General features: G+C 54.4%; 1 protein-coding gene across 10 annotated transcripts; it reads left to right on the top strand.

Moving 5' to 3' along the window:
• Positions 1–66: 66 nt before the first annotated feature.
• Positions 67–24,506, top strand: Dazap1 (DAZ associated protein 1). 10 transcript variants are annotated; one of them, XM_087557754.1, is made up of 12 exons: positions 67–172; positions 10,950–10,990; positions 11,248–11,414; positions 11,618–11,683; positions 13,878–13,985; positions 14,631–14,679; positions 17,240–17,322; positions 19,241–19,394; positions 20,422–20,451; positions 20,599–20,739; positions 21,373–21,549; positions 23,640–24,506. In XM_087557754.1, exons 1-12 carry the CDS (start codon positions 168–170, stop codon positions 23,810–23,812), a joined length of 1,194 nt encoding a protein of 397 aa, XP_087413880.1. In that variant the 5' UTR covers positions 67–167; the 3' UTR covers positions 23,813–24,506. The 10 variants fall into 10 exon arrangements, with proteins under 10 accessions (XP_087413880.1, XP_087413879.1, XP_087413884.1 ...); XM_087557753.1 differs by having other exon boundaries at positions 13,875–13,985; NM_001025742.1 differs by lacking the exon at positions 67–172 and adding an exon at positions 3,246–3,408 and having other exon boundaries at positions 23,640–24,004.
• The last annotated feature ends 299 nt before the right edge of the window (positions 24,507–24,805 follow it).

The raw sequence follows: 24,805 nt of genomic DNA, 5'->3' as shown, positions 1-24,805 counted from the left end.
GGATGGAGCCTGTAGGGTAGGGCAGAGTCCAGCCTTCTGCTAGGGGCGGGACCGGAGCAATGGGGTGGGGTCATCTTTCTGCTAAGTATGAGAGAAGAAGCTAAGGAACGGGGCCAGCCGGCTGGGACGGTGATGTCCAGCTTTCTGCTACGGATGAGGACAGAGCCATGGGGTAGGTGTTTATGGGATAGGATGAAATCCAAGCCTTCTGCTAGTGGCGAAGCCTAGTCTTCTCCCACGGGTGGGGCCTAGCCTGGTAGAGGCAAAACTGGAGCCCCGGCCTAGCTTTCCGCTAGGGTGAGGTTGGCGCCTAGGAGGCCGGGCCTGAGGGCCGGGGTAGTTGTTCGTGGGTGGAGCTGAATCCAGTCTTTTATTATGAGTGGGGCGGAGCCTACGGGCCTGGGCGGAGCCTAGTTATCTAGACAGGAAGTTGTAGCCTTGAGGGGCGAAGTGCGTGCGGTGTAGGGAGGGACGCTTAGAGACTACCAGTGGGACCAGTGCCACCGAAAGAAGTACTGTTGTGGCTTCTGCGAGGTGCGGGGCAAGCTCCCTGGTACCAGACATTTGGAATGAAGCTTGACTTTCTGCATTTGCTTGGCTGGCTGACAAGGGTACTCTACTTACTGTCTGAAGAGGCTGTGAAACTTGCTGATCCTAGCGTGCCCTCCACGATGCTCCTCAAATCAAAAAGTTGATTTTTTTTATTTCTCTTTAATCTGTTTATTTAGAGACAGGAGCTCCTGGCTGGCCTGGAGCTTGCTGTGTAGGCCAAGATGGCCCCAAACTCACAGAGTTCTGTCTGATTCTACCTCTGAACTGCTGGGATTAAAGGCGTGTGCCGCCATGCCTGGCTGGATGCCTCAAGTTTAGACACTCGTTGGCCTGGTGAGGTCCAAGAAGCCGGTCCTCTCCCAGCTACTCCAATCCACACCTGTCATTCACCCGCTGTAGCTCCTGGGTCACTTGGGCAGGTTAGGTGTAGTGATCGGATCATTTTTCTGAGAACTGCTAGAAGAACAGTGAAACTCTTAACCTTTAGAAGATGATCATTTTTCTGAGAACTGCTAGAAGAACAGTGAAACTCTTAACCCATAGAAGATGCTACAGCAGTAACTGTTAGTACTCTCATTTTACAGGCAGGGAAAACTGCTAAAAACCAGGAGTGGAGACCAGGGCTCCAGTTTAGAATTGAAACAGTTAACACTTTTGTTTTGGGGTTTTTGGTTTGTTTCTCTCTCTTTTTTTTTTTTTTGGTTCTTTTTTTCAGAGCTGGGGACCAAACCCAGGGCCTTGCGCTTCCTAGGCAAGCGCTCTACCACTGAGCTAAATCCCCAACCCCTTTGGTTTGTTTCTTAATTTTTTTTAAATGTACATGGGTGTTGTGCAGAGGGGCAGTGAATGTGTGCAGTGCAGAGATCACCGAATTCCCTGAACTTCAGTTACTGGCATTGTGATTCCCCATGTTGGGTGCTGGGAATCAAACTTTGGTCCTCTGGAAGACCAGCCAGTGTTCTGAACTATCTCGCTGGCTCCTTGCTGTTTGGTTTTTAAAAACAGGTTCTCATGTAACCCAGGATAGCCTCAAACTCTCATGCAACTAAGGGTGACCTCGAACTCCAGGTCCTGGTGCCTCTACCTTTCCGGTGCCGGGATCAACAATGTGTACCGCGTGCCTGGTTTCTGCAGCTCTTGCTCAGAGATGGATCCCTGTGCTTTGTGCCTGCCAGGAGAGCACTTCCCCCACTGAACTCGAGCTCCACTCCAGCCTCCACAGCTCCACCACTCTTAGTGTCCTTCTGATGATCTCATGTGGTCTAATTAAAGCGTAAAATGGGTAGCTTTGTAATCTCAGCGGCAGGGAGATCTCTATGAGTCTCAGGACAATCAGGGCTACATAGGAAGATTCTGTCACCAAACAAAAGCTTCTGCCTGTTTTTTATAATCTGAGCCGCTATACCCAGCACAGAAATGAATTGTTTGTTATATTTTGTTAATTGACATAGGACCTCACTGTGGAGACTAGGTCCCAAGACACCCTCAAATTCAAAGTAATGATTGTTTTTTGTTTTGTTTTGTTTTTGTTTGTTTGTTTGTGTTTTGAGACAGGGTTTCTCTGTGTAGCCCTGGCTGTCCTGGAGAGCTCACTCTGTAGACCAGCTGTACTTAATTCACGGTGATTAGCCTGCTCCGATTGCCAAGTGCTGGGTTTAAAAGTGTGCATGACATTTACTACCCTGCTTCTAGGCTTTTTTGTTTATATGTTTTGTTTTATGTTTAAAAAAGTCTCACATTGCTCAGGCTACCTTCTAGTTCACTATGTATCTGACCAAGGGAGGATGATCTTGAATTCCCAGTCTCGCTCTCTAACCTGAGTGCTGGGATGACAAGTTTGTAGGCCATTCCTGGTTTAAGCGGTGCTGGGGATGGAATCCAGGCCTTCAGCCTGGGAAGATGCTCAACAAACTAAACTATTACCTCGTTTTATTCATTTACTTATTTATTATGTTGTCACTGATGTTATTGTCATTGTTTATTACTATATACCTTTTGAGTACATAAGAGACAGAGGACTTGTTATGAGAGGAAAGGCAGATTATCTAATTGAGAAGTCAGCCAGCAGACAATAGACAGTAATAAGAGTGTGGCTGTTAGTGGTACTGGGGACGGCGATTTTTTTTTTTTTTTAATAAACAGTGAACTTGGTTAATTTTTACTTTGAACCCAATCGAGCCTTAACTGAATGACCTTGGACAGGTGAGCCTCTGTGACCCTCTGTATCATCTTCTGGGAAAAGGGAAGACCAGGAGATTACACAGTTCAGAGCATGAACGTGCAACCCTGCTTTATGCACTGGCCTCTGATGGGCGGCCTGGATCCCCCCCACCTCGCATGCCCCCACGCAAGACCCAGATCCGCGAGTGGAGAAAGGGAACCCGCGTTTGCGCCTGCGCGCGCCATGAGGGCCCGGCGCCGCATGCACGCGCACGCACGCACGTGGCTGCCTCCCTCCGCGCGCCTTCTGAAGGCCAGATAATGAACAGGACTTCATTTCCCAGAAGGCTTAGACTCGACGGAGCGGAAGCGCGTTTCTCAGTTGTTTCTGCCGCGCCGGCGCCGAGCCCTGCTTCCCGCTTGCAAGCGGGCACGCACGCGCGGCGCGCCCTTAGCCCCGCCCCCGGAGGCCCCGTGCGGGAACGCGCCCGGGCGTGCGCAGGGCGCAGGGCGGAGGCGCGGAGGCGCGGGGACGCGCAGCGACCGTTGGCGCGGAGGGAGGAGGCTCAGCGCCGCCGCCGTTGCGCAGATCCGGGCCGCGGCTGCGGGGAGGGACGAGCGGTGACCTTCCGGAGGAGCGGGGCGCAGCGGGCCGGGACGGGGCGCCATGAACAGCGCGGGCGCCGACGAAATCGGGTGAGGCCGGGGTGCCGGGCCAGGCCCTGAGCGAGGGAGGCCGGGGTGCCGGGCCAACCGGGCCGGGATTTCAGAGCAGAGCCGGGGTGCTAGGGGTCGTCCCCAAGGCAGCCCATGGGTAACTCAAGGGACCCAAGACGATAACTCACGAGTCGGGGAAACCCTAAATGAAGGTTCACTCGTCAGGGGGATCTCGTAGGATAACTCGCCGGACTGAGAGACCCCGAAATGATAGATCAGGGTGTTGAGAACCCCTAAGTGGATCCTTGAAGTCAGGAAGGTACTGTAGGATAATTAGGGGTGCTGAGAGACCCCCCTCATAGATTTTAAGTGGCAGGGAGATTCCAAAAAAGGACTAGGGTCCTGGGAACCCTAAGTATTAGATTGGTGAAACAGAGAGATCTCCAAAGAATAGATTAGAGAGCAGAGAGACCCCATGGAGTTATTCTAGAGAGTTGGGTTGTAAAAGATAGGTCGCAGGCAGTGGGAACCCTGTAAGATAGATTAAGGATGCAGAGAGACCCTAACGAATACATAAGAGGTCAGATAACCCTCCCCTCCATAATTAGGTTTGGGTGCTGAGGAGCCTCAACATATAGATTACAACTCAGATTCCATGGTATAACTCAGGGATCTGAGGAGTACCCCAAAAGATTAGGGTGCTGGAGTCATCTACTAGAACCTTAGGGATGAGGAGGATCACAAAGAACAGATGTTGGGGGCTTCCTAAGTGGAGCTTTGGGGTCAAGGAGTCTCTTAAGTGGTAATTTTGGAGGTTGTGGGACTCTCTAGAGTTCAGGAATTAGGGTGACCATCACATCAGGAGACTGAGAGACACTAAAGGATAGTTCAGGTGTTAGAGGGACCCTAAGTAGAGCCTGGGTGTCAGGGAGATAAAATTCAGGGAGTTTGGGAGCACCAAAAGATAAGGGTTGGGGAAACTCCGAAAGATAACTCAAGGTGCTGAGTCCTACATAGGAGTTAGAACTCAAGAAGACTTCAAAGGGTAGTGGGGGTTATGTGGGTGAGGTGGTTGGGGACCCTATAGAATAAGGGATTGAGGGATCCTCAATTATAGATTAGGGTAAAGGGGACCCCTGAAGTTGAACTATGGGTCAGGGAGATACCAAAGGATAGTTCAGAGGGCTAAGGGAACTCCAAAAGAGACCCTTGGTTCTACTGGAGACCATAAGCCATGATTGTGGTTAAGGGAATGGGGTAGGGAGATCAGACAGGGTAGTTCAGAAGGCTAGGGGGATCTACAGCAGAAGTCACAGAATGGAGAAGAGCCCAGTGGATAGTTGGGGGGACCCCAAAAGATAGTTAAGGAACTAGGGAGGCCTAAAAGGCTAATTTAGGGGACTGGGAGAATACCAGATGGGGGTACAAGGCCCAGGAATACTCCAAAAGATAATTGGCCAAACTGGGGGCCGCCCAAATGGAGCCCCTGAGCCAGTGAGGCCTAGAAGGTAAGGAGGTCCCCCCCCCCCCCCCAGAGTTGGGGACCGAACCCAGGGCCTTGTGCTTGCTAGGCAAGTGTTCTACCACTGAGCTAAATCCCCAACCCTCCAACTCTTTTGTTTTTTTATTATTTTTGTTGTTGCTTGTTCATAGGATAAATGAGAGGCTAGGGAGACTCCAAATGAGAGCTCAGGGGTCATGGAGACATCAAGAGATAGCTCATGAGCCTGGGGTTTCAGAGTTCCAGTGGGTAGAGGGAGACACCAGTGATCACCAAAGAATAGACCCCAAAGGGGGCCTTAAGGCCAAAAGGATTCTCGAGTGGGATAGGGAGACTATAAAGGGTCTGGGAAGCCTGAAAGAGGAACCCAGAAGCCAGGAAGAGCTCCCACCCCTAAAATTGCTCAGTATGCCAGGGCACCCAGAAAAGAACAAGAACTCAAGGTGCTAGGAAGCTGGGGGGGGGGGGCTGGGGTGAGACCTGGGAGGCCTTAAATAGTAGCTTAGTGGTATAGAGACCCTCAAAGAGCCTGGGGTCAGGAAAACCCCAACAATAGCTCAATATGGAGTCTCTATATAGAGTGCTAGGAGATGGGTTGGGGATTTAGCTCAGTGGTAGAGCGCTTGCCTAGCAAGCACAAGGCCCTGGGTTTGGTCCCCAGCTCCGAAAAAGAAAAAAAAAAAAAAGAGTGCTAGGAGATTGGGGGCACCACCAGAGGGAAGTTTTTAGAGCTGTGGAACCTGATCCTGGAGTCTGAAAATCAGGAAGATCACAAAGGAGACGGAGGACTGGGGAGCCCCAAGGGGGAACTTTGTGGGATCTCTGTGATATCAACCAGAGCTTGAGGCGTCCAAACAAACTTGGAATTCTAAAAGGTCCGAGTCTAGGAGCCTGGGGTTTTGTGGGACACTTTGGGTCCCCAGTAGACCTTGAATTCCACTCCCCTGCTGCTTTGTCAGTTTTCTGGCCAAGGGAGCACAGAGTGGCATTCTGAGTTCCCCTTACAGGGGCAGGAACTTGACAGGGTGGTGCGCATAGCCAGGCATGGTGGGGTCCATTCTCCTGCCTACAGCCTGTACCACCTGGGCTGGGGGACAGTGAGGTTCTCCTCACATTGTCCTCTGGGACGCCCTCATTCCTCTCAGATCTCCTCCCTATATCCTGGTTCCTTAGCAGGTGTCTCTGTCCCCGCAGGAAGAGTCTGGCTGCCGTTTGGCAGACTTCCTGATGTAGGTGAGCTGCCTGATGCCCTCAGTGTTAGTGTGTCTGGAGCTGAGGACCTGCGCCTAGTAGGCAGTGTGTTTGAGGTGGGCAAGGGGTGTGTTTTCTGTGCATCTGTCCCAGAGTCCGCGCACCTTGCTGTGCGGAAGGGGGCTGGCGCCTGTGCAGGTGCTGGGTCTGTGGCATGCCGTTGGGGTCTGGAAGACCACTGTGGGCCTGGGAGAGAGGTCAGAGGTTGCTGGTTCTATGGTCTGTTGCAGGCCTTCCTGTCACAGCATGCACCACCTGGACATTTAATGAGGTGCCGGACCCTATTGTGTATCTGCAGCCTCACATAAACCCACTGAGCACTAGGAAGGAGAATGTGCCTAGACTGGACAAGACTGGGAATCTGCTCTGTGGCTCCCGGGAAACCACCCAAAGGGCCAGTTTTGTGGTTTATTTTGGTTTTGGTTTTGAGGCAGGGTTTCTCTATGTAGTCCTAGAGTACTTGCTCTGTAGACCACACCTGCCTTGAATGTACACAGATCCACTTGCCCAGGCCCCAGTCTACCTCTGCTTCCTGAGTGTGTGAATTAAAGGCGAGCCCCAGCACACCCAACCTTTATTTACAAAGGGAGCTTTGAATTGTTTTGTTTTTAATGCTGGGAATGGATCCTACAGTTGCAAATCGCTGAGCCTCCAAGTGCAGTGGTTGGTTACTGAGAAGGCTAGCAGCTGTGCCATCAGTGGGCCTTCTGAGGTCCCTGTTAGAGCCACTTGCCCTGGGGCCTCTACCCTCGGCATGCATGGGCTGGGGGCTTAGGTTATGGCAGGAGCTATCCCATCTTTCTCAAAACCACTGCTGCAGAGCCTGTGGTGTGACTGTCCTCTCTCCAGGAGAAGGTAGCAGGGGGCCACCCTTGGGGTCACCTCCAACTTGTGCTGGTCTCCTTTTGTTTGTTTTGGATTTTTTGGGGGGTGGTTTCTAAGACAACCCTGGCTGGTCAGAAATTTGTTATGTAAACCAGGCTGGCCTTAGACTCAAGAGAAATCCACCTGCCTTTGTCTCCTGAGCTCTGGGATTAAAGGTATGCTCCAGTATGCCTGGAGCAGAGAGAGAGAGAGAGAGAGAGAGAGAGAGAGAGAGAGAGAGAGAGAGAGTGTGTGTGTGTGTGTGTGTGTGTGTGTGTGTGTGTGTATTTTGTTTTTTGTTTTGTTTTTGGGCTTTTTGTTTTTGTTTTTGAGGCAGATTTTTACTGTGTAGCCCTGGCTGTTCTGGAATTCACTCTGTAGACCAGGCTGGCCTTGAGCTTACAGAGATCCTCCTGCTTCCTCCTGCTTCTGCCTCCTGAGTGCTGGGATTAAAGGCATATGCCACCATGCCCAGCCTCCATTTCTTTTAAAACTTTGTGTGTGTGTGTGTGTGTGTGTGTGTGTGTGTGTGTGTGTGTGTGTGTGTTTGTGTTTTCCAGGTTGTCAGGCTTGTGCCTTGCTGAGATAACAAGGTTGGCCTGAAGGGTTGGCGTCTGAAGGGAATATAGAAGTGGGTACTGCTTCCTGAGTGTGCTTTTCTGCATTCTGGTATTGAGTCAGCCAGTGCAGGAGGTCCTTGTCCCTGCTAGAGCTATCACAAGTGGCCTGGTGTCAGATGCTGTATCCTGAGTATCAGGCTCATACCCATGTTGAGCGGAGGTTCCTGCAGTCCCCTTGGGTGGCCCAGGCCACTCTGCTGTCCAGCTCCTCCAGTGACAGGCCTGTGGAACAGGTCGTCTGACAGCTGGTACGCTGACTGTTGTCAGTGTCACCTGGAGAATGAAAGGTGGCATGTCAGGAAGGCCTAGGGCTCCTCTTTTGACCCGGATGAGGGTCCTGGCTGTGCGGGGTCTGTGCACACTGCTTTATGCGGGTGCTGGGCACGTCACGTGGGGCTGAGCGCCTGGCTGCCCCGATGGCAGAAGGTGCAGTCAGTGCAAGGCCTGTGAGAAGAGAGGAGGCCCAAGCTCATACTCACGTGTGTCCCACCTAGTGACCACCACTGCTTAGTGGCTCTGCCCTAGGACCCAGCTGCCTGGCCCTGAGCCCTGGAGCACCTCAGACCTCAGCCAGCCTGGCTGCAGTTGCTCCTTCTGACACAGTGGGTACGGAGGCGGCAGGAAACCATCTGGGAGAACATGGTGAAGATATGTGTCCCTCAGCCCTGGGGTGCTTCTTGGGTGACTTTCTGTGTATGTGAGTGTGTGTGTGTCCTGTTGGCTGCATGGTGCTGAACAATGGTCCAAGGTTCCCTGGGTTCAGAAGAGCCAGGCGTGAACAGCCGATGGGGTGACTGACTGTTCTGCCAGCCATGGCGGGCTGCCTTCACCCAAGGCCTTTGCTCCCTGGCCACAGTCCAGAGGCTGTACATGCTGTGTTGTAGGTGCCTGCTGTGAGCCTGGCGGTGGGTTTGAGCCGGCCGGTTCCTCAAGGGCACTTGAGGATCTGTCCCTTCCTAGAGATACTTAGGACCTCAGACTTGAGTGGCCTTGGGGAAGAGAGGAACAGGATGCAGGACTGGAGGCCATGGCAGAGCAGGGTGTTGCTAACAGCATCATTTTTTTTCCCCAGGGGCTGCCATCATAGCAATTGAGGTTGTAGTTTGCTCCATTTGCACTGAGGACCAGCTGGGAGGGCGGGACCACTAGTGAAGTTAGTCACTAGAGATAAGGCCCCTTCAGTCACATCTTCATGTCACTTCTATCTGTGGGGATCATGGGCTTCTCCATTCTGTGTCCTCATAGGTGAGTCAGGGAGTCAGCCTAGGGACAAGCAGCAGGGGCTGGCCCTCTCAGGCTCACCCCTGTGCTGCAGAGCCTACCATGCCCTGCCTAAAGCCTGTCTCCAGGCCCAGCAGCAGGATGTGGGTGGGGTGCAAGGACCCAGCCATGGCAGGTTGCCCATAAGTGAGGAGTCCACCAGCTCCCCCTGGAGGCACCTTGACTGTTGCTGATACCTTTAGTGTGTCCTACAGAGCTGAGTGGCCTTCCCTAGTCCCCAGTCTGCCCGTGCTGGCTCCCTGCTGGCTGATCAGCATGCCCTCCCAAGTCTCTGGCTTTCATTTCTCCTTCTTACTTGATTGAATACTGTGCCCTCGCCCGAGGCTTAGAGGTCAGCCACAAAGGAATTGAAATCTGCATCCCGGAACCTTCCAGAACCTTTGTGAACATGGGCCTGTCTCACCTGATGGACTCTACTGAGCCATGCAGAAAGCCTCTGCACACAGGCAGAAGTCCTGCTTTCCTCAGAGCCGGTGGTGTACAACCTCAGTAACACCCATGGGCTCCACAGCGAGCCTTGCCTGCAGAGTGTCATGCTACCTAGGATGTGGGCAAAAACAATAGCCACAGCAATATACAGCCCCTCTTAGACACCTGCAGCCTGTGGCACTGCGGGTGTGGTGCGCTCTGCTGCCTGAAGCCAGGAAGAGATGGGAACCCCACCCACTCCTGGTGTGTGTCTCCTGCGTGGCTGCTCTCCCTTTCTTTTTCGTCCTTTTTAAAAGCCCTTGTGGCTTCCGGCTTCTCAATCCCCTTCCACAGCTCTTGAGTGCTGGGTGTCTTCCATGCATGTGCCATCACACCTAGCACTTGCCCGTTGTCTACCTGAAACTGTACCTGGGCCCAGGGCCTGGACCCATCTGACCGGTTCCTCTTCCTGCCCTGTGGCCAGCCTCCTGCTTGGTTCGGAAGCCCCGCTGGCGGCGGCTGGTGTTGCCACAGGGCCCAGCTTGCTGTGCTTTGGTTTCAGTGGGCATTGGCCTGGGGAGACGTGGCTTCATGTTAATGAGGCCAGGCCCTGAGCCACCCGTGCAGTTGCTGAGGCTGGATCTTTTGCAAAGATTGGGCTAAAGGAGCCAGCAGGCTGGCAACCTTGCTGGGCAGGGCATCTCGTCCACAACTGGGAAGGAAGGGACTTGTGTGGTCACCCAAGCTTATCCATGGCTGGCACCGCTACTGTGGGACCTGGTTGTGGGTCACTTGGACCACGTAAGGACTCTTGTGTCTCAGAGCTCCTGGCTCACATGCAGGGCCTAGTTACTCCTACAAGGCAGTCTGCCCACCTGCACAGAGCCCTCGGGGTTAGCCTGCCGTGGTATAGTTGGCTGCCTATGGGTGGCAAAGGGCAGCGGATCTGGCATTTCCTGTAAGATGTCTGCAGTTTGACTGGTGGTGCTGGCTCTGAGGACCCTTCCTGCTCAGAATTTTGCCCCAAGATTTGCTCCCTGGGCTTGGCAAGCAGAGCTTCAGTGTGGCAGCTACAGAGGGCAGGCTCTTCTGCTGAGCCATGCTCATGACCCAGAGCTGTGGAGGGATCGAATGATGCGTGCCTGAGTCCCTGTGCCTCAGGTGACACAGTTAGTACTCACTGCTGAGGCCCAAGGGCCATCTGATACAGCTGCGTCTCTTCACTTGGGTGGGTGGGTGGGGGTGCCGCTAGCCTTGGAGAAGTGCTGTCCAGACGTGGGCCCCAGGCATGCTGGGCCACTGCTAAGGCTCTGTCACCGCTGTTGTTCGGCAGCTTCATGGGACCACATCCTGGGCTAGGGTCTTACCTAGTTGGCTGGGCCTCGCTTGGGCTCAGGCTGTACTCCTCTCCTGGTGGCCTATCATGGGCAGGTGGCTCTTGTCCTAGCAGTATGGCTCTGACAGGGCCATCTCTGTCAACAAGGGCGTACATAGGGCGTACATATCTCTTACCTGCCATAGTATGGAAGCGGAAAGCCCTTCACTGAGCTCTGTGTGGCTCAAAGGCTGACGAGCACACTCCTCTTCCCGTGGGCCTGGGGTGGCTGAGACAACCCTCAAGGGGTCACCTGAGCCTGAGCCTCTTTTCTCTACAGGAAGCTCTTTGTGGGCGGCCTGGACTGGAGTACCACTCAAGGTAGGAACTGTGGTGTCCCAGCCATGGATGGGCTTGGCTCGGTGCCTGTGGATCTAAGCTTGGGTCCCCTGGCAAGGCTTGCTCTAAAGTCATCATGTCTGGGCGGGTGGTCTTGCATATGTGTGTGAGATGTCCATGTGTGAGCTTGCACAAGTGGTCGTGTGGGGTTTGGGGGTGTGTGCGTGCAAGTGTGCGCTCGTGCGCGCTGAAGCTGTGCCTAAGCTGGGGATGTGTGCTTTTGTTCTGTGTCCGAGCAGAGACTCTGCGCAGCTACTTTTCCCAGTATGGTGAGGTTGTGGATTGTGTCATCATGAAAGATAAAACCACCAACCAGTCTCGAGGCTTTGGATTTGTCAAGTTTAAAGACCCCAATTGTGTGGGGACAGTGCTGGCCAGCAGACCACACACCCTAGATGGCCGGAATGTAAGTGACTTCGTGGGTCCTTCATCTTCGCCCACCTTTCTGGATTAGTTGCTGTGGGTTCAGGCTATTGAAGCGGGTATATCAGAGGGTAGACCCTCGAGGCAACAAGCCATGGGTGTGGTGGCTGCTTGCAACTGAGGCCAGTGCAGTGCCCTGGCCAGAGTAGCTTCCTGCTCACAGCTCTGCCTTGCCATTTCCCACAGATTGACCCGAAGCCATGCACACCTCGGGGGATGCAGCCAGAGCGAACGCGGCCCAAGGAAGGCTGGGTAAGGAGTTCTGTCATACTAGAGGGTGGCCACTATTACCCCACTCTGCTCACTGACTTAAGGGAAATGTCATGGGTGGGTGCTGGAGCCATTGAAAGCCAAGCACCATCTCTTGGGCTGGGTGCAATCTTCCTTATTAAGCCCCTTAGCCTTGGGAGCCCGCCTCCTGTCCAGCTGCTCTGTGGTGGGTGGAGCCAGGTGTGCCCCTGCTGTGGGGCGCACCCCACCCCACACCTCAGCAGTCCCGCCTGGCAGCGGGCTGTGCCTTCACTTCCACGTGTGCCGCTGTGCAGGCAGAGATGGCTACCAGGGAGAGACTGCGGGCACTGTAAATGGCACCTTAGTGAGCTGGCCTCAGCCTCTCAAGTGCTGGGACGCCAGCTGGAAGCTGCGGTTCCCCGATTACTTTCCAAATGTCTCTGTATTTTTCTGCTCTTGTGTGTTTGTATGTCTAGGCACTGCTTGAGTGCCTGATGCCCAGGGACCTAAAATTGGTGTCGTGCTCCCTGGGACTAGAGCTGTAACAGTTGGGACCCAGCATGTGGGTGCTCAGGCAAATCCTGTCCTCCGGAAGAGCAACTGCTACCCTTACCTGCTGAGCCATGTCTTCAGCACTTTCCTGTCAAGACTGTGTGTGACAGTGTGCTGTGCACCCAGGCCTAGTAAGCTTCAGGAGCCCTGCCCCTTTGTCATCTGGGAAGTCCGTTCCCAGAGGCTGTGGGCCTAGCACAGCATTGTGCTCGCTGCCTCAGAGCTGCTCCGTGGGCCTCGCGGGGTGGAGTGGGCACTGCTGTCCACACCGTGGCACCGGCTGGCTCACTGCACACATGAGCTCCTGCCCTGGTGAGCCCACGTCACTAGCAGAGTTTGTGCTCCCATCTTACCGTGTAGCCCAGGACCCAAGACTCCTGCTAGGCCGACAGCCCTGTCCAAGTACAGCTAGCACAGAAGTTCAGTCTTGATTGTGTCCTCACATAGGGGACAGGGTTAGAGCCATGAGTAGGAGCAGCAGTGGGGGCAGGTGAGACAAGGCTTAGGTCCTCCACGATTGCTCTACTGCCAAAGCCTTCCCCTGTGTCCCCAAGTTTTCATACCTAGCTGGTGTTCTTTGTGTTTTTAAGGTTATTTTTATGTAATTTTTATTTATTTATGTAGTATATATAAGTCCACTGTAGCTGTCTTCACACACACCAGAAGAGGGCATCAGATCTCATTACAGATGGTTGTGAGCCACCATGTGGTTGCTGGGGATTGAACTCAGGACCTCTGGAAGAGCAGTCAGTGCTCTAACCGCTGAGCCATCTCTCCAGCCCTCCTAAGTGCCCCCCCCCCCCCCCCCCGAGCTGGGGACCAAACCCAGGGCCTTGTGCTTGCTAGGCAAGCACTCTACCACTGAGCTAAATCCCCAACCCCCCTAAGTGGTTTTTTAATTCCATTTGTATGTTTGGTGTCTGTGGACATGAATGCCATAGTGTGCACATAGACGGCAGAGGACAGCTAGGAGTTGGTTCCCCTTCCGTGATGTGTGTTGCAGAGATCAGACTTGGGTTCAGTTGATGGCAAGTACCCATACCCACTGAGCCATCTTGCCAGCCCAAGAGTACAGGCTTTCTGTTGCTTTGAGACAAGCTGTCAGGTGACCTCTGCAGCAGTCCCACAGGTACCTGCCCTGCCCACAGACCTTCCATTCTTGTGATCCAAGGAAGGCAGCGTGTGCCGTGCTTGAGGAAGTGCTGCAGGTGCCTGCCTCCTAGTATCCCGAGTAGCCCAGTCTCAGGATGTGCTTTGGTTTCAGCTGACTGAGAAGCGGATATGGGCAGCAGTGGGCGGGGATGGGAGACGTACACCTTTAACCCTAGTGCTTGGGAGGCAGAGGCAGGGGAACTGGAATTGAGGGTCAGCCTGGTCTGGATAGTGGGTTTCAGGAGGACCAGCAGGACATGGTGAGACAGCCTCAACAAAACGACGATGAGGAAAGGCCGTACAAGGGGCAGGGCCAGTGGTTTGCATCTGTTCCAGCTTTGCAGAGCCCAAGGCAGCAGGACTGCCATGAGTTGAAGGGCTAGCCTAGGCTACACAGTGAGACCGTTTCAGAAGTACAAAGCCATGGAAAAGGGTTGTGTGGTAGCCAGCCTTTGGGGGAATGGTCCCTCAGAAGTCACTGATCTCCCCCTTCCCCCCTTTTTGACAGCAGAAAGGACCCAGGAGCGACAGCAGCAAATCCAACAAGATCTTTGTTGGGGGCATTCCCCACAACTGCGGCGAGACGGAGCTCAGGGAGTACTTCAAGAAGTTTGGAGTGGTGAGCTCTGCGCGCCACCATGGCCATCCCTGGCTACATGTCCTGTCATGCCCTGCCCGGAGTTTGGGGAGAGCAGGTCGTGCCCGGGAGGAGTACATGCTGCCTTGTGACCTGGCAGCTGGCCCTAGTTAGACCAAGGACTCTGAGCCCTGTGCCTCCTCAAAACCTACCTGGGTTTATGCCCACAAAGGATTCTGCTATAAGGATGGCTGACCTTGTACTGAGATGTTGGCAGTGTCTCACCTGGCATCTTGGAACTGTCTCACCTAGAACTCTTGGGTGTGGCCTTGCCTTTGGGGACAGGATGGAGCCCTTTGCTCACTGTGGGGATTTGAGCAGCTGGGTGGGGCAGACAAGACAGCGGGGCCTAAACTGCTAGGTAGTGCACTGGGGGAGTTGTCAGGCATGGCAGCATCCTGGTGACCCTGGGTAGTATGTCCCTCAGATAGGACAGCACAGGCTGGGGAAAGACTGCCTAGCACCTCCCAGACTTTATCTCGCCTGGGGCATGCAGCCCAACACAGTTGCTGGTTTGTCTTAGCTAAGCTCTCCTTTAGCTGGTACCCTGGGCCCTCCTGGAATGGGCTGAATGGGTCAGTGGCACCTGCCTCCGCAGAGTCTGCCTCAATCACACTTTGTTCACAGGTCACAGAGGTCGTTATGATCTATGATGCCGAGAAGCAGCGGCCTCGAGGTAAGGGCTGAGCCTGTTCATCCTGACCCATGTCCTCCCCTCAGATGGCAAACTATCTCGCCCCAGACAGGCCACGGTCAGATGCTGCACAGCCACTGCCATTGGGCCACATGCCCAGACACAGTCTCCTTCCCCCACTCACATCACACTCCTCCTGGCCCTCACATGAAGATGGACACAGACAGCTTTGTCTCCAGAACACATCCAGCTGCCCCGTCTGCTGTGCTGACCAACCCTAGACTCCATCCCCTGCCCTCACTCCCCGCACTCGGTCCACACTTGCCAGGGAGCAGGAGACAGCCGTGTTCTCCAACCCCTTTCCTTTTCTGGCTGTTGGTTACTCTCATTTTGGGTTCAGCATCTGTTTTGGACCAAAGTGCTCCACACCACTGGGCCCTCACCTCACACAACTCTCCCTTCACACTCTGCATCCCTCAGCACACACAGCCTTCATCCACTTGTCCCCCTGTCCCCAAAGGCCCTGCTCAGGTGCTCGTGGCGCGCCACCACTCAGGAGCATAGTTTGCCATTTGAGCCTCCTCACTCGTCCAGGACGCACTGCTCACTTGTGTGGTTTAGCTGTTAAGTCTTAGTCTTAATTTACGGTAGACATACATGCTTAATGACGTACGTAGTGTCATAGAATACGGTACCGTTAAGTAAGCTGTCTCCTCTCTCTGTGATTGTCTGTGATTAACGATGTCTCTCTAGATCTCTCTCCAGGTGCTAAGTTAAGTCACACAGGTACAGGCCCGCCCGCAGTCAGAGGACGGAGCGGCTTTGCTCCCGTGGGGTGTAAACGAAGTTTCAGTGTGTTTGTCCCGCTGCTGCCTCTGACACAGCGTTGTAGACAGCCTGCCCCGGCTCCTCCCCCACGACCCACGGCCTCTTGCACTGTGCCTGGACCCAGCCAGCCCGGTGGCTTCAGACACTCCCGCCGTTTGAGAGAATGTCAACTTTTCACATGTCTTCATCACTATGTTGTGTTCCAAATGCCGCCTCTGACTTTGCGAAGCCTCGGTGTGCGGGACTCTGAGGGCAGCTCCTAGGTGCTCCCGCCCACGGCTGGCACAGCTGCCGCCACCCTCCTGCCACCCGGCCCAGCCAGGCCCAGCTAGTGTTGTTGACCCGTGCTGGAGGGGCTGGCGTGTGGGCCTGTGTCCCCTGGGGGCTTGGAAGTGTCCTATCGGGTGGCAGATAGCAGGGGTTGGGTCAGCAGGGCCCCCCTACAGCACCTCCTGTCTTCTTGGCTTTGCTGACTCCTTGAGGGTCTTGGTGGGTCTCAGTGTTCCTTCTCCTTCCTGCTTCCTGTCTGCTGACTTGGATAGCAGGCCATCTTGTCCCCCTCCCTCTTAGTCCCCAAGCACTTAGTCCCCTGTCTGCAGTCTCCTTTATTCTCTCACCTCTGTCCTTTGTCCCTGGTCTTGTCTCTTCAGCCTCCAGCTCCGCTAGAGCTCACCTTCACCATCCATTTGGCTTGCCCTGCCCTGCCCTGCCACCCTTTGCATAAGGCAGCAGGAGCCCCAGCCCTCCTTCCCTCCGTCTCTCCTCTGGTTCCTCACTGCCTTCTCTTCCTGCTTCCGTCTCTCCCCGGCCGTGTCCTCTTAGGGTTCCTTTCCTGGTTCAGCCCCAGTACCCCATCTCATCAGCTTGTCCTATCCCTAGGCCACTTCTTCCCAGCTCCCCTGCCACAGTGCACAGGGGCCCTTGTCACACATCCTCTGTCTGCTGTAAAGTTAGTTCTCTTGGAGCCCTTCTGGGCCCTTCTGTCTGGAGCCTCCCTCACCCTTGTTCCCTGAGGTCTCTGGGCCTGAGCGCTGCTACAGGACATATTAGCGCTCAGTTTGGCCCTGTCCCTTCTGCCCCTAGTCGGGTGGCCGCGCTTGCCCCAGACCAACCAAACTTCGTTTATACTGCCACTTTCTTGTGTTTGGGAAATGCTAAATTTTTTTTCTTTGAAATTTTCTTTTTTCTTTTTTCTTTTTTTTTCTTTTTATTTTTTTCCTTTTTTCTTTTTTCTTTTTCTGTTTTTTATTTTTTTGATGACACCATGCCTCTTGCTGTTGCTGCTGACAGCAGAATTTGACCTGCTGGAACCCGTTGTGGCCTGTATCTTTGTGTATTACTGTATTACTATATCGTCTGTGCATAGAGGAGTAGAACTGTTAGACGTAGGACTCCGCGGGCTTAGCCAACAGTGTTGGGTAAGCCTGGCGAGGCGCAATAGGAACTGCACTCAGTGCCCTAGAACAGCGGGGGCTGCTGTCAGCACTAGCTGCGAAGCCAATTGCAAACCGCAGGGGAGAAGCTGGGCTTCAGAAAAGCCAGAGTACACCACACACACCCCCACCTCCCAGGCACCCCTCTTCCCCATGGCAGCACTCAGCCTGGAGAAGGGTGAATGTCACCCACTGTCCCCAACCTGCTGTGGGCCATAGCCCCTCTACACACAGGCTTTGTCTGAAACCCAGCTCAACCCTGTGGCCGCCCTGATACTGTTCATCATCCTGTTTTGTGTCACACGCCCTGCTACCTTGATTCACTCTTCGTCGTTGGCTAGGTTTTGGATTTATTACTTTCGAGGACGAACAATCAGTGGACCAGGCTGTCAACATGCATTTTCACGACATCATGGGCAAAAAAGTGTGTAGTTGTAGTTTTATTTTACCTTAAGAACAAGCCAAGCCTTAGGCAATGAGGGGTTTCACTGGAAAGTGGGTACTCCCAGCAGGACATCCATGGGGTGCTGCCCATGGATGGGGGTGGGGTAGAGGGTGAGGCCCTGGGAGGTGGGGGGCCTTCAGTGAGACCCTAGTGTTGCCTGAGGCTTGGTTTCCATGACCACTCCTTCAGATGTGGCCCAGCCCCTTCTATAACCGTGACCTTAATGTGATGAGCAGAAGCCTCCTGGAGCTGAGGCCCAGCTCCAAACAGACTGAAACATCCTGAAGGATTGGTTTCTATCGGGTCACTTACTGTGAAACTCCGGGACCAGCCACATGCTCTGATAGCACTTAACCACGTGCAGTCAAGTGACCTCTGGTGTTCCGTCTTCATACTGTGTTGCTGCCAGAGTGGGCAGGGCAGGCCCAGGGCCTCAGCTCTCTGTAGCCGCATGTGCAGGGCTCCCATTCAGACCTCTAAAGTCCACCCCACCTCCTCAGCGTGCATGCCCCAGCTGTGTGGGCCTTATTAGCCCTGAGACTAGACACCCCGCCACTCCTGTGGCTTCCTGTCTGTGCTGGGCCCGAGTATAGAGGGACAGGGAAATCTTAGGCTCTGGGCTTCCTCCCAAACAGACCCCAGTGAGGTGGGGCAGCCCTGTTCTGACACTCCCTGCAGCTCAGTTTAACCCAGCATGCAGACCGGAGAGCACAGCAGCTAGCCACAGTGCAGAGTGCTGTGCGGTGTGAAGGTCCCTAACCTCCGGTCCTCTCCCTAGACAGCTCAGCCTGCCCATTGCTGACCTTCGCTGGACAATGCAGCCTCTGGGGACTGAGTGTCCACAGCTGGGCCTGCATGGTGATTAACCCCATGTGAGAAGCCACAGCCCAAGTTCCTCTAGTCTTGGGTACACACTGCTCTGTAAGCAGGACGAGTCCCCAGGGGCTTCAGGGGCTCATTAACTCGCTGTGTTCCTGCTTTCACACTGCCCCAGCTCACAGCATCTGCTTCCCCCAGTCTCCACCATCAGACCGCTCTGGGCACTGGTGGGGTGGGGGTGGGGCTGTGCTTCTGCTGGCAAAACGAGAAGCACTCTGCCTGAGGAAGGGCCCGCTGGAGCCCGGTTCTGGGCTTAGCCCTGGGGGCACAGGCAGCCCAGGCAGGGACTGCTGAGTAGTCAGCGAGCCCTCAAAGAGTGAGGTCACACACACCCCAGCCTAAGTAGGCCATGCACACCAGCTTCTGTTAGGGCCCCTGTCTGCTGTCCCCTGTCCCCTTGCTGGGCCAGGGCTGGGCTGCTGCCAAACACAGTATGAAGGTTGCTTACTGATCCCAATGTCCATTTTCTTGCATGTTTGTTGACTTTTTTGTTAGCTGTATGGTAAGGCTCTTACATCCATTCCCTCTGACACGCCTTTGAGTTAACTGAGATTCTTTAAGCCTTAGCCTGAGGAAGGTAAGTCTTTATCTTCCACTAGACATTAAATAACTGAGTCAAAGCCAGCGTGTTTCTCAGGTATGCAGGGGGGTGGTGGGTGGGCTCTTTGGGTGCAAGGAGACTGACTGCCTTCTCTAAGCAGGGTACCCCTCGGTGCCCCACCTTGGCTGTCGTCTCTCCAGGGCTCTTGGCCTCCTGCTGCTGCTTGCAGTGGAGGGGGGCACAGGGCGTCTTCTAGATACATCTGTTGTACCTGAGAAACATTTTTTTTATAAAAAGAAATTAAAGAGCAAACTTTTTTTTTTTTTTTTAAGAAAGAAACTTACTGGCCTAAGTAAGCTTATCTTAAGTACTCACTTTAAGTCGTAAGGCGTTAAGTGTAGTCATAAGTCACCACGGGTGTCTGAAGGGCAGGGGCGCCACCTTGGCTTCTCCCTAAAGTGCACTCGGTTTGTTTAGGTGGAGGTTAAACGGGCTGAACCTCGGGACAGCAAAAACCAAGCACCAGGACAGCCAGGAGCCAGCCAGTGGGGCAGCCGCGTGGCGCCCAGTGCAGCCAACGGCTGGGCGGGCCAGCCCCCGCCAACGTGGCAACAAGGATATGGCCCACAAGGTAAGGCACAGGTGTGGTTTGCCCCTGCTTGCATGCCTTGGAGGTGGTAGCTGCCTCCCTGTTCCCCAGTGGCGGGACAAGCACCACCACAGAAGCCACTGCCTAGGAGCCAGGCTACAGGAGGCTTGAGGGCCTGGTAAGCATGTGGTGTGGCTCTTGAGTTGTCCTTTGAGGACCATGTGGTGTCACTTTGGCTAAGTGTGTCACCACCTGAGCCCAGTCCCTGGCTGGCAACAGTAAACAGGAACTTGGCAGTGGCTGCCTAGGAGGCCCCACTCTGCAGGTGAGACCCCCCACCCCCATTTCTACAATTCCCTCTGACCTAAATAAATAGAGCAGGAAAGTTTGTTTCCCTCAGTGCTGGACATGAGTTCAGGCCACAGGCTGCATTGATGTTTACTGCTGACAGATACAGGGCCTTGGGGACAGGTTCACTGTGTTGCCCAGGCTAGCCTTCCTACCTCAGTCTCAAAAGGGCTAGGGTGGCAGACCTCTGTCACTCCCGCACCACTGTCCAGGGCAGGCTCCTGGCCACCGAGTTCTCTCCTGGCAGCCCTGCAGGTGGCTGCATCCCCTCAGCTGCAGTGTGTGCGGCGCAGCCTTCCGGTGCCAGCACAGTGCCTGTTGGTGATGGGGTGGGGGCCGGCTTCTCACTGCACCTGCCTCTCGCTGGCACTGCTTCTGCACGCATGGATTGGATCTCTGTGTCCTGTGCTGTGCACCAAGGGACCCTGTTTGTGACACACCCCTTGTCAGGTTTTCCTTGCTGCTCTGACAGAAGCAGCTTAAGGAAGTTTGCAAAGGCTCACGGTTTGAGGGCACAGGCCCTCTTGGCAGAACAGGTGCAACAGAGGGGACCTGTTGCTTGGGCTCTCCTGTTTCTGAGGTTGAGGCTGCAGTTGTGGACAGCCCTTCCCTCCTCAGTTAGCCCTGTTGAGAAGTGTATGCCTACGAGCGGGGATTCTGGGTGACACCTAGGGAGGTCACTGGCAGGCTGACTGGCCCTTCTCTTCTGTCTTCTGTCTAGGAATGTGGGTGCCAGCAGGACAGGCCATTGGTGAGTCGTGCGGAAGGGGCCAAGTGCACACCGCAGGCCTGTTACTGTGGGCACTGGGTTACTGGTGTTGGGAGGAGACCATGGATTTGACCTAGGTCTGGGCTGTGCCAGGCGGCTTATCCCGCCCTTACGACTCTTGTTTTGCAGGTGGCTATGGCCCACCCCCTGCGGGCAGAGGAGCCCCGCCCCCGCCCCCACCCTTCACCTCCTACATTGTGTCCACACCTCCTGGAGGCTTCCCCCCACCACAGGGCTTCCCACAGGGCTACGGCGCTCCACCACAGTTCAGTGAGTGATACCCCCTTTGCAGCAGACCCAGCAGATCAACTGTTGTCCCACGGGCGGGGCTGGCTAAGAGTTCATAGGAGGCCCTTGTACTATTGGGCTGCACTTCTTTCTTGGAGGCTTGGGCCGGTGCAGTTAGCTGCAGTTAGCCTGTGGTAGAACTCTGGGAAGGAGCTGACCCAGGACCCACCCCACCCGGTTATTCCCGGTCAGCACGGATGAGACTTGTACCCTACCCAACGGTGGCCTAGGTTCAGTTCACCTGGCCTGGTGCTAGCAGACACAGCCGGCTGGAGTGGCTGACCTCTGATGCTGTGTTCAGTGGTGGCTTCTTCTGGTACTGGGGTGGAGGCCAGGGCCACGTGCAGCTAGACAGGCATTCAGTCCATCGATGCGTCCTGCACCTGGTAGTGGCTAGCTGTGGCTTCCGGGGTTTCCTCTAGAATCCCTGTGTGTACAGTACTACCCGGTGCTCTGGCCTGAGCTGTCTGCTCAGGGCGATGGCCTGGGGCTGAGTCCCAGCCTGTGCAGTGTCTGGTAGGATGTGGTGGGTGGACATCCTGAATATGGGGTAGCCCATGCTCAGACAGTTCTGAAACTGGCACCAATCTGTGCCCTGCTCTCCCATCCCTACAGGTTTTGGCTACGGTCCTCCGCCCCCACCCCCTGATCAGTTCGCCCCTCCAGGGGTCCCTCCTCCACCTGCCACCCCAGGGGCTGCCCCACTGGCCTTCCCACCACCTCCGTCTCAGGCTGCCCCAGACATGAGCAAACCCCCAACAGCCCAGCCGGACTTCCCCTATGGTCAATATGGTAAGTGGCTGTGCCCGCTGCTCCCGGAGCAGGCAAGAGCAGGAGACCCCTGGGAGAGGGTGGGCCCCCAGAACTCCTGCTGAGCCCTGGGTCAGGGTTACTGTAGGCTCTACCTTTTGTCTCTGTCTTCCTGGGGAAGCCCAAGTCACCAGTCAGAGCCTAGCTGTCATAGCAGTCTCTGGTATGTGGGCAGGACGTGTGTGTGTGTGTCTGTGTGTCTGCTGTGGTGTGTCTGCTGTGTGTCTGCTGTGTCTCACCTGCCTGGGAGGTTGTGTCTGTTCTCGCCCCTTTGGAGCCCAGTGCTCAGTTAAGGTTTAAGTCAGGGGAGTGGCCAGGCTCTGCAGTGGTAGCTCCTTGTGACACTGGTACTATGTCATGGTTGATTGAGGGAGGTCGAAGGCTGCTTTTGCCTCTGCCGAAAGAACTCTCCTCACTGAGCTTCTGCCCTGAGCTTGAATCACCACTGTTACACATGCTGGCCATGTCTCCTCAGTCTTTTTTTTTTTTTTTTTTTTTCATTTATGGTTTGTGTGTGCATATGTGTGCCCTGGCACACAAGGGCAGTCAGAGGGCACCCTAGGAATTTGTTCTCTCCTGTCCTGTATGTTTAGGAGTGGAGCTCACACAGTCCTGCTTGGTGACAAACACCATACCAACCAAGCCTTGTCGGCCCCCCCCTCCTTTCTTGTTTTTGCTAGGGTCTTACTCTATAGCACAGGTGGCCTAGAACTCAGAACAAGTCCCCTGCCTCTTGTTTCTCAGTAGGCTTTGGTGACTAATGTGTTCCACTGCACCTCGGTTTGTTTTCGTTACTGCTGTAATTTTTTTTTTTTTTTTTTTTTTTTTTTTTTTTTTTTGGTTCTTTTTTTCGGAGCTGGGGACCTAACCCAGGGCCTTGCGCTTCCTAGGTAAGCGCTCTACCACTGAGCTAAATCCCCAGCCCCGCTGTATTTTATTGGTTCTCTTTCTTTTTTGAAACAGTCTCAGCCATGTAGCCCTGGTCAGCCTTGAACTCACAGACATCAGCCTGTCTCTGCCTCCCCGGAGCTGGAATTGAAAGTGTGCCTCCACACCTGGCTCCTGTTTTGTCTTATTTAGAATGGAATTTTCTTTTTAAAAATTATTTTATGGGGTTGGGGATTTAGCTCAGTGGTAGAGCGCTTGCCTAGCAAGCGCAAAGCCCTGGGTTCGGTCCCCAGCTCCGAAAAAAAGAAAAGAAAAAAAATTATTTTATTCCATGTGTAGCACATGTGTTCAGGGGCCATCTGAAGCCAGAAGGTCTTCTGAGAACTGCAGATACCGAAGGGGTGAGGTGCCAAGTGGGTGCTGGGAAGGGAAGCAGCCAGTGCTCTGAATGGAGGACTGACTGTGCATGGCGTTGTCAGACATGGATGCTTGGCTCGTGCTCATGTAGCCTGGTCACCTGAAGCTGAATGTGAACACCGCAGGGCGTCACTGTCTTGTAGCCTGCTGGCGTAGCAGCACTCTGACCTGCTCCATCCCCCTGGGGACTTGATTGTTCCTCCGCTCTGGGCACCTGTGAGCCAGGCTTCGGGTGGCCCCTGTTTTGGGTAGGAGTGGTGCTCCCAGCTGCTCTCCTGCTGCCCTGGGCCAACAGTCCCAACAAGCAAGGCCAAGCCAGTGGAACCTGCGTCCACACGTGCTGCTGCTCAGGCCCCAGGCTCTGCCCTGCTCTGCCCTGCTCTACCCCTCACAAGGCCTCACCCTGGTAGAGAGATTGACAGCAATTGTCAGGAACACTGGGCTTAGTAGAAATGATTATTCGGGAGTTAGACTGAACCCCAAGACGTCTGTCCTGTTTCTACCACAGCCCAGGCTGTGCCTTCACTACGGGACTGAGGACCCTGTAGCTCCCTGGCTCTGTGTGCGTGTGTGCGTGTGTGTGTGTCTGTGAGTGAGTGTGTATGTGATGCATCAGGGTGTGTGACAGGCCACTAGGGAGCCCACAGACCCCAGGCCTGAAAAGTGGTGCCTCTCCTTGGGACAAAGCTAGGCAGGGATGCTCTGGCAGAACCATGGGGTGGGCCACTGTCCCCTGACCCTGAACTAAGCAACCTTTCTCCCAACAGGTTACGGGCAGGACTTGAGCGGCTTCGGCCAGGGCTTCTCAGACCCCAGCCAGCAGCCGCCCTCCTATGGGGGCCCCTCTGTGCCGGGCTCAGGGGGTCCCCCCGCTGGTGGCAGTGGCTTCGGACGTGGGCAGAACCACAACGTGCAGGGCTTCCATCCCTACAGGCGCTAGCCAGGGGGACGGCAGCAGGGCAGGATTTGGGACTGGTGAACTCGTGACAATCACACACTCGCTCGGGACAAAATAAATGACCACTCGACCTGGGGGGGAGGGGCAGCGAAGGCCGCGTCTGGACTGAGGTTTTAAATATATTTCTTTTCTCTGACCCATCAGCACAATAAAAACACGTCACTGGTTCAACAACAGGGTTTAAAAAACGCCTTCAGCTTTAATTCAGAATTTCAGGTTTCTTTTTCTTTTCTTTTTTTTTTTCCTTTTTTTGAGATTATTTTCTTGAGCCTTTTGTTTTACCGTATATTGTAAACTTTTATGTTAAAGAAAAAATATACATTTACAAATTGTGAGATTTTTAAGAGAAATTTTCTACGATGTATACTGGCTTATTTTTTAATTTAAAGCAGGGTTCGGGTGTGGGAAGCGGGGCCCTGGCTCCCGCCGGCGCGGGCTGGGGTGCGGGCAGAGACTACTGCGTGCGTTTGGTTTTTTGTTCATTCCTTGCTTTGAGCGGCTTGTGTGGCTTCGAGTGCCACAGGGCCCCTGGCACAGGTGGCAGTGCTGAAGTCACGGGTGGCCTGGGCCCCACGTGGGTGGCAGGCAAGGCCTTGCTGGAGGCCCCTCAGTAGGGCCCAGGTTCCCACTGACCAGTTTGACCCGGTTTGAATAAAGCAGCGTGTTTGGATCAGAACCTGAGTGCTGTCTGCTTGTGTCTGTAACTCTGGCCTGTTCCTCTCTGTCCTTCCACACGTGCTTTGGAGGGGCTGTGGGTACAGGGTCAGGAGGACCTGTCCCATTAGAAGTGGGTTGTGTAGGGCTGAGCCTTCATGAAAGCAGGAGACAGGGCTGGGCACATGGAGTCCCGTCTCTGGCCTTGAAGCAACACCCACACGATGTATTTAGTACCTTTTTTTTTTTTTTTTTTTGCATTTATTTTGGTGTGAGGAGGGCTTACGTTTCGAGTGGTCAAAGGGCAGACTTGAGTGTGGA

This window comes from Rattus norvegicus, chromosome 7 (genome assembly GCF_021556685.1).
Source record: "Rattus norvegicus strain SHRSP/BbbUtx chromosome 7, alternate assembly SHRSP_T2T, whole genome shotgun sequence".
NCBI classification, from domain to species: domain Eukaryota; kingdom Metazoa; phylum Chordata; class Mammalia; order Rodentia; family Muridae; genus Rattus; species Rattus norvegicus.
The sequence above is the reverse complement of the archived record's forward strand: the minus strand, read 5'-3'. Positions and strand labels throughout refer to the sequence as shown.